Genomic DNA, 14908 nt, shown 5'->3' with positions numbered 1-14908 from the left:
TGATGGGGCTGGCGACTGTAACCGTCAGGACCTCCTGACCACACCACCTATTGATCAGGTGCCACTGACGTGTGGCCCAATCAGACGCTGTATGATGTCATATAGCTAAAATGTATAGCCATTTTATTTCGATAGTGGCAATTATGTATTTGAAGAAGTCATTCTATTACTGACATAGATCTGTAAGACAACTGACAAAATATGTGTACATACAACTAGACATGATGCTGCCCTTTAACAGTACATCAGAACTTCATTCCCCCCTGAACTAAGGAGCAACATTGCATCATGACGGGCTTGCACTCACGTTCTCTCCCCCCAATGCTGATTGGCTCCAGGTCCTGGGGGAAGGGTGTGACTGCCATGGCCAGTTGAGGTAAGAGTGCTGTGAGGGCTAGAGCCAGGACCACCGCCAGAAGGGGGAGGGGCCGAGGCGACCCGGGCACCAGCCTCATGTTGGCAGGGGTTTACCACACCTCACCAGAACAGCATGGCCAACAGCGGGCACACCACCACCTAGAAGAGGAGAGAGAGTGAGACACAGGTTAACATAGCTACAACGAAAGTTAGCTGTACCCATATCTGTTAAAACGGTCACAGGCTAATGTGGATGACTACAACAGCAGCATCGGCTTCATAATGCTCACTATAATTCTGCCATCATGTTCTACAGTAGCTGTTGGAACTTTGAGTTTGGATGCTAAGCTCTCATTAGCATGCGATGCTCACTGCCAGTGCGGCATTGTGATTGAGTGTTAGCTGAACTGTGATGGCAGCCTGAACACAGAGGGAGAGGGAGAGAGAGGGAGAGAGACAGGAACGGAGAGAGAGGTGAGGCCACAAGGGCCACTTACTGGGACACCTGGCTCATTTACTCCCAGCATTCAGTCTTTCACAGGTGACTTCACACAATTAACCACCGCCCCCACAGGGGAACGCGACCCCCTCTGTCTGCACCAAGACACCAGGCCCAAGGGGGAGGCGACAGGTTCCCACTTTCACCTAATATACAAAAAAAATAAACTATAAATTGTTTGACTAGATGGGAAAAACGAGTGGCTCCTGTAAGAAGGTCAGACGATTCATGTTTGAGCAAAGTTTACTCTCTGAATTATTAATCACTCAGGTAAGCTATGCGTCAGATCTGAATTGTCTCGAAATGCTAATTTCCACATCTGCTTGATTTCAGGGATGAGAGACCGGGACAGATGGATGCGGATTGCGCAGGTATTTGTTCAACTAAATCTCCAGAATGCTGTGACCTGTGTTTTGGCACCAACTTAATAAGGGCAGCGTGTCCTCTAAGGGTTTCAACTCAGCACAGCCCAGATTGATGTACTGCACCAATGCGATCCTGCCACACAGCTTTTAAATGGGGAGCCGAAAATAAAGTCAACAGAGATATGAACTGCCATCAATATTGATAACGTGCTGCCTCATTCTGATTCAGAGGAGACGGTTGCATTTAGCGATGAGGTCAAGCGATGATCACAGTGTCATAAATCGAGGGGAGGCGGTGTCTGCTCCTGTTAACTTCATGAATTACTGCCTCCTGTGTGTCCTGCCTGGGCGATATATGAGGACATTACTCCCAATGGATTAACTCACAGGCTTTTCGGCTTCTCAGAGGAGGTAGACAGCTTGAGCAAACAGGATATGATGCGGTGGCTTCCTGCCTGAGCAGGCCAAACAGCATGTCCCCCAAACACCACTGTCACCCCATCTAATCTGAATCTATCATTGAAGATCCAAGATCTTAGGACATGCTCTGATGGTTGAGCAATGCCCTCAAGTTAAAGAGTATGCTCACATTTATACTGATTATGCAAATGCTTGAGGGATCTTGAAATAAAAAAAAACCTTGGTAAAGTTGCAGTTAAAAACATGCTAAATAAACTCAATAAAACTACGAAATTATTTGCATAACTGTCTCTCTGCTCTCATGAATATGCATAGACCAGACCGACGATCATAAACATGTAGAGTGTGAAAATCAAAGGTTATGGAGATGGGGGAGAGATCAAATATCGACAAATGCAGAGTATATATCCAATGGCTACAAAGCCAGGAAAATGACAAGCACAGTACACAACAAGACAAGCACAGTGCCTGCAGGAGCTTAGGCAAGACAGACCAACAGATACACTGTCCCTACAGACCCTCTGAGGCTTCTGGACCTTCCACAGATTTCCACACAAAGGCACTGAGTGGATGAGCTTCTTGGCGTGTTAATCAGCAGCACCCTGAATAGTTGCGGTTTCTGTTTGTGAAGTTCCACACGTTGACGAGCCTCACAGCTGGGAATGGATGTGGAGCTTGTGGAAGTGGAAAATGCTATGACGAAATGCCCAACGTAATCCAATTAAATCCTAGCTACAGTAATGTAATATAAACCAGAATAAGTCCCTTCGATCTGCTGCATACACTGTTGTCCTGGGGTTCACTTTGAAACGGGTGCTGGTGGTGGAGATTTGGCAAGAGGCCTTTATCTAGGGCTTGATGACAGTGACATGGTAGAAAAAACCCTATCATGTAGACTTGAAACATACTGTATGTGAGGCACGTCCAGTCTTTCATGCCGAGTGAGTGACAGATGTGATGGTAAGCATCACTGCGAGAGCAGGGGCCGATTTACGCCTCTTTAAAAGACATGCATAGACATTCCACAGTGACAAAGTCAACTTCTTTGGAAGCTACAAAAGGGACATAAACTCAGAGGCTCACTATGCTCAAGCCCCATAAAGCCAATGGCTTCATTTAACAGTCTTTTAAGATGTAGTTTTACAAATATATTTGGGGCCTGCCTTCAAATTGCCCTGCATGTGGAGCATCTATTGTGTTCATGTTGTTAATCGCCTCAACCCGTAAATTCTTCAGCTTCTTCTCAATGGGATATTTCCATAGTGACAGGGGCATGATCTAAAACCCGATACCAGGGTCCAGCTGCTACCGCCACACTGAATACCGCCCGCCAATCCTTGCCATGTCAAACACACGACGCCCTCCCCATAAACATGTAAACCATGCAGCACCCTTTAGGAATTTGTTGCTGTCCGTTTTCTTTATCTAATAAAATCGCCTTTTACAGAGTGAATGGAGAGGCAGGCTGATGAGCTGACAGCTGTCGATGGGATATAAGCCACTGCTTATCCCGACCCACACTCTCTCTCTGTGTTCTGTTTTGGATGGGAGGTGTGGGATCATTTTGTTTTAATGAACTGGACTTGTCAAGCCATCTGGGAGAAACTGGCAGTTGGTCCTCTTTGTAGGGCAAGGAATTGAGGGCCGCTGGGGCCGCACATTGATTATCTGACATTCATTTGGATTAGACCACAGTGCTGGTTCTGTGGTTTGATGAGATGTCTTCAGTCTGGTGGTTTGAGGGCTTTTTCACAGCACTGTGTGAAAATGAAACTTAATGATGAGAAAATGGGAGCCTTTATGAGGGGTGGATGAGGCCACGGTGTCATATTTTAAAAGGATCCATTTTAATTCATACATAAACCTTAACAAGGTTATCTTTATGACCCAGCTTCAGTTTGGCCAGGGACCACAGTTCCATAAAAAGACGCAATTAGAATAAATGCCAATTTCATCCTCAATCAACCGCTTTATGCACCTGTCTGCTCCAGGGATGTTTATTTTCTGCCAACACCTGTCGTACAAACTCAATAGAGGCGCATTATCCTAATGCAGACCCACCCCCTCTGATATGCTGTGACCTCACAAACTGAACACCGCTGCCGTTTCACTGGGGGGAGGCGAATCCCTTCACTGTTTTGGATAACAGGGGGATAGCTAGCCAACCCCCCCCCCCCCCCCCCCCCGCCTCTGTGCCATGGGACGTCACAGGGCCCCAGAGAAGTAGGAATTGAATGAGTCCACCCCCAGTATACATGGGCCTACATAATGAGGGTGCATGTCCCTGGCATGTGTCATTTCAGACACGATTAGTTACATTACCCCCTGCTCTTCATGGACCATTACCCACCCAGGGCTCTGCTGGGGACTATCACATCACCATGGCGATGAGCAGGGACAGGGGGCCAGATGATCTGCCGCAGAATGTGTGTGTGGTCGGAGTGTGTAGGCCTTTGTGGATGTGTGTCTACCTCATTTGGGAAAGGGAACACTGCGATGCCTGTTTAGCTCTCTAACCATGTATCCCCTAGCTATCGTGACTTCTCTCTGGTCTGTTTACTTCCAGTGATCCAATGATTATGACTGTGTAATGGCCATTGTTCTGCTTGATAAATAACTAGAAAGTCATCCAAGTGCATGGAGTACACAGTACAGCACATGCATTGATCAATAGCAGTTCTGTGTGAAAATCTACAAGTTGATAGAAGACAGATGCTGTTATAATTTCTCATTATAAGTTACTAAATAGAGTGACAGGGTAACTTCACAACTCATAGCTGAGGAAGCACATTGTTTATTCAAGACTGAGGTTACCTCAGGAAATGGCACTCAGTTTTCTTTTCATTCCGACAAAGTTTGACCAACACCTTATACATTTTCTGCTGTGCAAAAACAACTTCTTTGGGGAGAAAACTCATCCGAGGCATGTGTCTTGTGAGTGACCTTGCGCTACAGAAGATTCCGTTGTTAAGCCTGGGCAACATCCTCCTTACTCTACTCTCTGAGAGTTCATCTGACTGTTGATACCTGAACACTGTGCCATGATGCACATTCACAAGGCTGACGATTAGCTGCTGAATAGAGACTGATTTCTAGTCACAGACAACTCTCCTCTTACCTCGAGACATCCACTCCCCTACAGAGTGCTCAGTGTGGCAGCACTGTATGCAGCTGATGATGCACATACGGTTTTCAGGAAGTATGATGCTCCTCCTATCACTCTGAATTCTCAACTCTCCGCCTTCTGTAGACTTTGTGTTAGATGCTACTTCTCAACAAGCCCCTCTTCTGCCCGAGGGCCCTTTCAACTCTCTACATGAGCCCCTCAAAGAAGAACTTCGCTAATTAGATTTCCAATGGCTAACCACACAGACGCCGCCGAGGCAAATTGGAATTGGGATCAAGGAGCATTGGACAATAATTGGGGAACAGCTCCCGCAGGATACGGAGGAGATTTCTATGGGTGATTTTCAGATGACTACAACATGCTGGTGGTGCTAGGAGTTCATCCCACTGTTGCTCATAAATTAACTTACTGGAGTCTTTGAAAGCACCTCTATAAGTTCAACCACATCCAGCAAGCCCAGCAGGTTTCAGGCCGTTTATAGCCTCTGCTGGTTTAACTACTTTCACAGTAGTTTTAAACACTTCTTTATCAGTTACTTTGAATTCTACTTTCAGTTGGGGCAGGAGTGCAACAATGTTGGATGTCAGTGTCAGAGTTGCAATATCGGCAGGCTTTGACAGGCCAAGTTCTGTGAATGAAGTCAACACTTGATCTAGACTTACTTAAACTTGCTGTTGAAGAACAACATGTCAGTTGAAGTTGATGGGGAATTTCAGAGGCCCTGCAGTAGCAACATGAAAGCGGCTCAAGGGAGGCCTCAGTGACAACATTCTGAAAGCCCTATTAGCATGCTGGGTAAAGAGGGAATGACGGCTGGCTGCTTTCCTTTTGGCCCCTATAGTCCCTTAGTTCTGGAATTTGCATTTCAAATGGATGGTGGCAGTGTCGTGGAATCTCTCCTTATAGTCTTTATCTGACAGTTGCATGGGCAGGAGGAAAGAGTTTGGGAGAGGGGAGCGGAGATACGGAGCACCATGGCATCCAGGGTGAAATGTGTCTGTCAGTGGAGGTCAGGACCCTCCCTGCCATCACTGCCACTCAACTTGCCCCAAAGGGATGCTGTGATGGCCTCCTCGCCCATAGGGTTTAGACAAAGTGACTGGTTGTCCTGTGAGATGGGCCATCTATTGTCACCCTATGTAAGAGTGCTCTACGCCTTCCACATGGAAGGGTCCCCACAGATTAAAGCCCGTTTGTCAGCCACGGGCAGCGCATCAAGCCTCCAACTCATCCCCACCAGCTCCTCTCCCTAGTAATGACGTTGGGCTGAATCAAGTTGACAGTGAGAGTCACCTAAAGTTGTACTATAGGAAGAAGTGATACTGTACAAAGTCCATGCAAAGGTTCAGTAACCGTGGGCTGAGGGCTCTCTAAAAATGAGACTGAAAGTGAGCATCTAAACATTGGTTTGAAATATCTCACCAATGTTCAAGGACCGAGAGATGTTGACAACTCAAACACACTCCAGCAGTGATACATAAAAAAAATAACTGGCCCCCATTACTTTCTGTTTACTGGTATCAATCTCTGAGAAAAGTGCCTCTGCCACCAGTCTGGGCCTAAACCTGTAAGGCATCGCTCCACAGCGGGTTGAGCTGGCCAGACTTCAGACAGGGATCTATGCGAGACACAGACACTGAGACGGTCGTCCGATCGATCGGGAGATCCGCTGAGAGCGTCATCCATCGTCTTTGTGTCTACTTGAGATGAAAAAAGCCCCAAAGGCTATAAGCGAGAGACGGATCAGACACACACTAAGGTTATCCTCTTCATTTGTCTGCCTCATCTTCATTTATTTTTTATCTTCAGACAAGCCCTGTAATTCACTGGAAAATCCCTCTCTCTGTCTATCCATCTACAGTATCCATCCATCCACAGTATCCATCCATCCATCTCAATTTTCCTCTACTGTTTCTAGTGTGACATCTTCAGATGAGTGTAACCCCGGGTCACCTCATCAGACCTACTGGCAGGAAAATGCAGATGTCGTTCAAGCTCCCTCCTCGACCCTCCTCCCGTCGTCTCCACCTCATAACTAAAACTGAATGTTATCTACCTCCTTCTCTCAATCTCCCCATCATCAATAATGCAAAGTGTTATTGAGAAACACTACCTGAACCTCTATTGACAGAAACTCCAGCACTGTCATTCCCTCAAGGGCATCATAATTGGATCCTCAAAGTCTGCTGCTACAGACCCAGGCGGGGGAACAGGAGTCTGTGTTTATGTTTTTTTTGTTGAGGTGTCATTGTGTGTGTGTGTGGTGTGTTTGTTTCTATTTTTACATATTTATTTCAGTCCTCCAAACCGGCTGCCTCCAGAACCAACAGCACACAGCAGGAGCCATCCCGTGCATAGAGTGACTCGGCCAGTGTTCAGAAGCATTCCCCTCAGGGGTGTTTTAAAGGTGGGCGGGAAAGTGTTTGGTTATCTAGCACCGTGGAGAAAGGATTGTGGAGGGATTGCGGATGAGTCATATTGGGAAGGGCAGTGAAGCTCTTTATCAATTGCAGTAGTGCACTTTCTCAAACCTGGAGAGGGCAGTTGTTTGGCACAAGTCAAAAGGTGAAGAGAGTTGCATTGCAAGCAGGAGTAACAGCTTCTGAGAAGGTTAACATTTGGAGAGTTTGATTTCACAAAGCAACAGTTTAACTCCCACAGTACATGCTTAAAAATAACAGGCTCACCAGTATGACATACAATTGTATCATAACATGCAGTATGTCAACAGCTTTAATATTTCAGTATTGATGCGGGTGGTAGAACAAAAAAAAGATACATCAGTCATAGAGCTAAATTAAAGTTTAAACAATAGCAAAACTGTCAGTATTCACACTAAACGTATCTTCAACATCAAAGTCAGCGGTATTCAAAGCCTCGCTTTTATGCACAATATACAAATATGGCAAACTCAGCGCTGCTGTCGTGCAGTGTCCTCTCCTCTGACAGCTCAACAATAGGAACAGAGATAGTGCTCCCTCCCACTACGCTTTGTAGACTAAAGTACCAGCGAAGCCTATCATTATTTCACCAGAACTGCCGACCGCCCGGAGGGGAGAGGAGAGGCGGGTAAAGGAGAGAGAGCAGCCAGATGAAGATGCTATTTTCCACACTCCTGCTGGGAAAGATGAAACGCGCCACACCGATATAAGCGAGGGAGAGTAGAAAGGGAGGAGAGGATGAGGTGAATAAGCAGCACTGTAAGTGCTCATCAGGTTGCTGATCACTCAGCGTTCTCCAGTGGCTCTTTATTACCACCAAGGGGGGGGGGGGGGCTAGCCCTGGACCCTCCTATTACTTAGGACCCCTGAGTTCAGCCTTGGTGGTACAGTAGAGCAGCAGCGGGGTGGAGATGTGTCTTCCTGCTGGTGCCAGGGCCCCTTGGGTGGCGGTGCAAGCTAATGGGCGGGGTGACCGAGCTAAGCGGCTGGTCTGCCTCCCTGTGATTAGATTTGGGCTCGTTGAGAGTGAGAGTGAGAGAGGGTGTGTGTGTGTGTGTGTGTGTGTGTGTGTGTGTGTGTGTGTGTGTGTGTGTGTGTGTGTGTGTGTGTGTGTGTGTGTGTGTGTGTGTGTGTGTGTGTGTGTGTGTGTGTGTGTGTGTGTGTGTGTGTGTGTGTGTGTGTGTGTGTGGTGCTGATCCCCCTCATCACACGGCTCTGATTAGGCACTGCGGTGGTTCTCTGGCTTGGCGAGCCCTCGTTCTGCTGCCAGTGCAGAAATAAAGCCTGTCTATCAGCGTATCGGTGCCAGGCTGATTCTGAAGGACAATAATTATGCTCACTGCAGAGCGATGAGAAAAATGGAAAAAAACAACATTTACGGTTATGGCCAACCTTGAACTGTACACTAGGTTTAATAACTAATGTTCTAACATAACGAATGGAACAATTTCATGAAGGAGACGGAGTGTTCTTTGGTATTTTCTTTCTACCTTTCAACACCATGGCATTACAAGGAGAGGTATTGAGACTGAGCCCCTTAGAAACGGGGTCAATTAAGTAAATAATATGTTTTAAAACATGTGGAGAGCAACCTTTCTTTAAGGCACTGAATGGTGCTTGAGCTGAGGACTGCTGTGATGACTCTCTCGTGATGCCTTTGTATCCATCTCCGTATTTAAGGTGGGGAACAATGAGAGAGTGCAACATCTCTATTAACAGAAAGCTCTTTGATCTCCATCTTTCTCTATGCTCTCTAGCAAATGGAACCTCCCCAGGCACCAATTAGATGGGTGCACTGTTTGCACTTCAATCTCTGCATTCCAATTCTGAAAGTTGGAAGACACATAAATTATCGAAGTGAATTTGGAGTGTCACGGTGTTCCGGAGTTAGGTTTCATTTGCGAGTGAACTTTAGAGGTAGTGAAGGAAGATGAATCAAACCCCTCAATTTACTCATCTCAGGTGCATTGTGCCAATTCAATATATTTCTTTCATTCTGTTTGAAGGACCTGTACCATGTTTGTCAGAGCAATAGATAGAGCCCTTATGATGCAGGACAAGCACACACTGATACGTGTCAAAACATGTAGAAAGCACCTAGTCAAGGACTCAGGCGTAACATTAGAGACAGAGTAGTTGTGAAAGGAAGATAAATAGCGTCCGCAATCACACTGCTGTCACCCACCAGATCCATCCTTGTCACAAGGAAATATAATTTCTAAAAAAGGAAGTGGGCACGCAAGACGGGTTGGTGACAACAGTATGTTCTTTAGCATCTGGCGCACAAAATGGCCGACCTCTTTAATAAATGAATGATTTTCCAATCTGAGAAGTCGATGCTGATGAAGGGACATATAAATCAGGTGAGGAGCGGCGGAGGGGTTCTGGAGAATGCTCCTCGCTGTAATGGTATTATCATGCCTGCGTGCTTCACTGTTCCTGTGGAGATTAAACGCTTTATCATTGTCTTGGCTACAAACAGTCCCCATTCCCAACATGCATCCCATAATCTAGCACCTTCCCATTCAGACCCACCAGGCTGCCACTCTTAACACCACCATCACACACTGCCTGAGGGAGAGTCAGGAGAGCGCGAGAGCGAGCATAGGGTTATCAGGGCATCCCTACATTCAGGGTTATGACCTCAGTGGATGAACCGGACATCATTAACGCCTTCTCACAACTGATGACATCATCGAGAGGCATCCCCGAGACACCAGGGGCTTTTTGCTCCATATATCTCATGTTATTGCTGTGGCACTTCTTTCTCAGCTCAAGAAAGTCCATGAACATTGGCTGCTCATACACAGAATGTGAAGTGGGCTCTTCTCGGTGTGCTGAAGGCTACATTGTGTCAGTCTGAAGTACAATCAAAATGCTTGGGTTGGTAGCGCAGGCCTGTCTGACAAGACTATGTCCTGGGGACATGTAGTCTAGCCCTGTTGTGCTGAGAAAGAACCAGTCGCTGTAAATGAGGATGATGTCTGTGACCTCGCAGTGCACTGATCTGGAATCAGCCAGGCAATCAATCCCACTCAATCTCAGTTCAGCAGATGTACTGACAGCTCCACACAACATTGAGAGGTTAAGGTGCCAAAACAACAAAAGCTAACAAAACAGGCCCACTAGAATAACACTATTCGTGATTTTTATTTTAGGACATATTTTATTTCTGGATAGTGTATTACAGTAAACAATGGATCTCATGACTCTAGCCCAGACCAGAGCTAGAGGTGCCCAGACCAGAGCTAGAGGTGCCCAAGACCAGAGCTAGAGGTGCACTAGACCAGAGCTAGAGGTGCACTAGACCAGAGCTAGAGGTGCACTAGACCAGAGCTAGAGGTGCACTAGACCAGAGCTAGAGGTGCACTAGACCAGAGCTAGAGGTGCACTAGACCAGAGCTAGAGGTGCACTAGACCAGAGCTAGAGGTGCACTAGACCAGAGCTAGAGGTGCACTAGACCAGAGCTAGAGGTGCACTAGACCAGAGCTAGAGGTGCACTAGACCAGAGCTAGAGGTGCACTAGACCAGAGCTAGAGGTGCACTAGACCAGAGCTAGAGGTGCACTAGACCAGAGCTAGAGGTGCCCAGACCAGAGCTAGAGGTGCCCAGACCAGAGCTAGAGGTGCCCAGACCAGAGCTAGAGGTGCCCAGACCAGAGCTAGAGGTGCCCAGACCAGAGCTAGAGGTGCACTAGACCAGAGCTAGAGGTGCACTAGACCAGAGCTAGAGGTGCACTAGACCAGAGCTAGAGGTGCACTAGACCAGAGCTAGAGGTGCACTAGACCAGAGCTAGAGGTGCCCAGACCAGAGCTAGAGGTGCCCAGACCAGAGCTAGAGGTGCCCAGACCAGAGCTAGAGGTGCACTAGACCAGAGCTAGAGGTGCACTAGACCAGAGCTAGAGGTGCACTAGACCAGACCAGAGCTAGAGGTGCACTAGACCAGAGCTAGAGGTGCACTAGCCCAGAGCTAGAGGTGCCCAGACCAGAGCTAGAGGTGCACTAGACCAGAGCTAGAGGTGCACTAGACCAGAGCTAGAGGTGCACTGGACCAGAGCTAGAGGTGCCCAGACCAGAGCTAGAGGTGCACTAGACCAGAGCTAGAGGTGCACTAGACCAGAGCTAGAGGTGCACTAGACCAGAGCTAGAGGTGCCCAGACCAGAGCTAGAGGTGCACTGGACCAGAGCTAGAGGTGCCCAGACCAGAGCTAGAGGTGCACTAGACCAGAGCTAGAGGTGCACTAGACCAGAGCTAGAGGTGCACTGGAAGAGAAAGGAGTCATTGAGGAGCAGGACCGGCATACCAGTATCGCGATACTCGTTATTATCGTGGCAAGGAAACAAAACATGAAGAGGATGTAACTTCTTCAGGAAAACTGTCCTAATGTTGGAAACAAACATTATGTTGTCATCCAGTCACATTTATTCATTTCCCAAGCTACAGCACACAATATTTTACATACAGCAGGTTTTTAAAGGACCAAAGTGTTTTGTCTGCTTGGTGTTTTCATTTTTGCCATGGGAAAAAATATTACGATGCTGGTATCGTTCCGGCCCTACTAGCTGGTGCCACCAATGCTTTCTCTAGTCTACAGATTGTTGACTAAGGTTAAGTATGGGCATGGAGACTGAGGGTTGGAGAGTGTGTGTGTGTGTGTGTAAATGTGTCTCTGAGCTGTTAAAGTGAGTCTCTGATCACAGTGCAGATACTGTAGATCCTGCAGCCCTTAGGGAGGATAAGCTCTTATCTTTCGGCTAAATCCCAAAAGTCGTTAAAGGGGCTCCGGAGTTGCTTAGAAGTCCAACTAATTAGAGTTCAAATCATTTTCGGTAACACTTTAGCTGACATCTAGCGTCATAACACGTAATGACACGGCCATAACCATGTCATAACAGCTGACATAACTAGTCATAATATGGACATAGCACTGTCATTACACATATTTAGACCGGTTGTGACATATATAGCATTATTTTATGGCTGGCTATGACACCTACATAAGGCAAAACATTCCATTACACCATAGCCTACTTTAAAACAGTATGTTTATGTTATATAACATTTACAGAAATTGACCATATAACATTTTCATTGTAATTGCGCACAAATCAGAGATGCACCTAGCCCAATGCTCTGTTGCTGATGACTGGGATGAATGCATAAACAGATTTCAGGAGCAGGACAAGACACCCTCTTTTTGACTGATGACTGACATAAGGGCATGTACGTGATAGGTCTATCTGGCTCATATGACTATAATGGTCATAATGCTTCTTGACAGTGTCATAAAGTGTATTTTCTACAAGTTATCTAAAATATGATGGGGAAAAAAATAGACAAAATAATTCATTACAACAACAACGGACTTTAAAAAAAACAAAAAACTTCTTGGCAGGGAAAAAAATATTGAATAAATGTGGGTTTTGACACTTATGTAGATGTCACAACCAGCCATAAAATAACCCAATATGTCACAACAGGTGTAAATATATGGGTCATGACAGTGTTATGACAAGTTATGTCAGCTGTTATGACATATTATGATATAGTTATGACCATACCATAACATGTTATGACGCTGGTGTCAAGTGTTCACACATTTTCTCCTTCTAGATAGATCTTTATGATGGACATACAGTATAAAACAGCCTGTGTATCCAGCCATTCTACCATTCAGTTGAGACACTGACTACAGTTCACAAAGCACGATCAATGAGTTATCAAGCTAGCTAAATACTGTATGATGCAGCAACCCTTTCTTTCACATGTATAGAAAACAATAAACCAGACTGGTCATTCTTGACAGACATTCCGTTAGGGTCGAGATGAGGTGAGAGCCGTTGTATAGACCGCTGCCCACTCTCAAACAAAACAACAGTCACAGTGTGGATCAAAGCGCTGTATGTAGTATTTTTCTGTCAAGCCTCCCGCTGCTCCTCCGTCCATGCACAAACACTCATCTGCATTTGTTGTCCTGAAGTCAAAAAGCGAAACGCGGCAGGCACAAAGAGAGACTAGACAAATCCACATGGCGAGGGTGAGAATGAAAGATGGACAGAAAAACAGAGAGAGCGAGAGATTTGGAGAAAAACAAAAGCTGTCTGTTGCTTCCAGCGTCCCCCCGACTTACCACCACCCACTACCCACTTCTTCTCTCCCACAGCAGCCCTGGGAAGCACAGGAGGTTGGTGGCACTTAAATTGGGGAGGACAGGCTCGTGGTAATGGCTGGAGCGGAATTACTGGAATGGTATCAAATACATGCCAATCCATTTGCTCCTTTCAAGTCATTATTATGAGCCGTCCTCCTCTCAGCAGCCTCCACTGGTGGGAAGGTATGAGGAGGCAGCCGTAATGGAAAAGAGAGGAGACCAACAGGCCCATCTATAACAGGCTAGATAGTGGTGTATGGGTGCCGTTAAGCCTGGGCGATGGTGTCATTAAGTGTGAGTGCGTGATAAATGCACTCTGCTTGTCGTATTTGAGATTCTCATTAGTCTGTGTGCAGGAGGGAACCGGAGGCTATTACTCTTGTGGCTGTGGTGACACCGCGCCGAGTGTGTGTCTGTATCTATTGTCTGTGTTTTGTTGTGTGCTGGACGTGTGTACGAAGGGAACGTGTGTTTTGTGTGTGGCAAATGTACAACTGTGAGGGTGTGTAAAAGAGTTTGATAATAATCTCCTTCTGTGTCATGGTGAAATGCTCTGTAGGTGTCTACATACACTGAGTATACAACAACACCTGCTCTTTCCATGACAGACTGACTGCTATGATCCCTTATAGATGCCACTTGTTAAATCAAATTCAAATCAGTGTAGATGAAGGGGAGAAGACAGGTTAAAGAAGGATTTTTAAGCCTTGAGACATGGATTGTGTACACGTCCCATTCAGGGGGCGAATGGGCAATTCAAAAGATGTAAGTGCCTTTGAATGGGGTATGGTAGTAGGTGCCAGGCGCACCTGTTTGTGTCAAGAACTGCAACGCTGCTGGGTTTTTCACGCTCAGAAGTTTCCCGTCTGTATCAAGAATGGTCCACCACCCAAAGGACATCCAGCCAACTTGACAACTATGGAAAGTATTGGAGTCAACATAGGCCAGCATCCCCGTGGAACACTTTCGACATCACGTAGAGTCCATGCCCAACGAGTTGAGGCTGTTCTAAGGGCAAAAGCGGGGGCGGGGTGCAACTCAATATTAGGAAGGTGTTCTCAATGTTTGGTATACTCAGTGTATATAGGAAGTGAACGTGTGTTTTTGCTTTGTGTGTTGTGTCAGGTTTCTCAAATGCTCCCTTCAAGGTACAAACAGCCACAGCTATAGCAGCAGCCAGCCGCAGAACGACCTGTGGGTCGTCTGGACGTCTGCTCTGCTCCAATCAATACTTGGAGGTGTCCTGTTACCCTGTCGTCCCTAAGCCTCCTCTCCCCCCTGCTCAACGGGCAGGCAGGCAGGCAGCCCTTTGTTGGCAGTTGTTCATATCAGCGCTGGCTTATCATAGAACATCACAGGAAATGTGAGAACAGCCACGTACAGGTCGGTGACACTTTTAATTTGTCTCGGGTGATAGGGTTGGTCAAACTATTCCTGGGCTGCCTCATCATCACCGACCGCATTTGCTCACTTAGAGGTTGACTTTCCCCCCTCATGTGAAATGTGGCGACGCTGTACCGCTATCTTGACCTTGATGTTAAATTGC

The 14908-nt window shown here is 46.6% G+C and overlaps 1 protein-coding gene across 3 annotated transcripts in view; it reads right to left on the bottom strand.

Moving 5' to 3' along the window:
* The window catches only part of sema6e (sema domain, transmembrane domain (TM), and cytoplasmic domain, (semaphorin) 6E), a 126167-nt gene that overhangs the window by 36727 nt on the left and 74532 nt on the right, over positions 1 to 14908 (bottom strand). For all 3 annotated transcript variants that reach the window (XM_055925885.1, XM_055925886.1, XM_055925887.1), the window contains one exon: positions 308 to 516. In XM_055925885.1, the coding sequence (XP_055781860.1) occupies positions 308 to 455 (148 nt within the window). In that variant the 5' untranslated portion in view covers positions 456 to 516. The remainder of the gene's footprint in view (positions 1 to 307; positions 517 to 14908) is intronic.

The sequence above is a fragment of the Salvelinus fontinalis genome, chromosome 6 (assembly GCF_029448725.1).
Source record: "Salvelinus fontinalis isolate EN_2023a chromosome 6, ASM2944872v1, whole genome shotgun sequence".
Classification (NCBI taxonomy): Eukaryota; Metazoa; Chordata; class Actinopteri; order Salmoniformes; family Salmonidae; genus Salvelinus; species Salvelinus fontinalis.
This window is presented reverse-complemented; position numbering and strand designations above follow the sequence as displayed.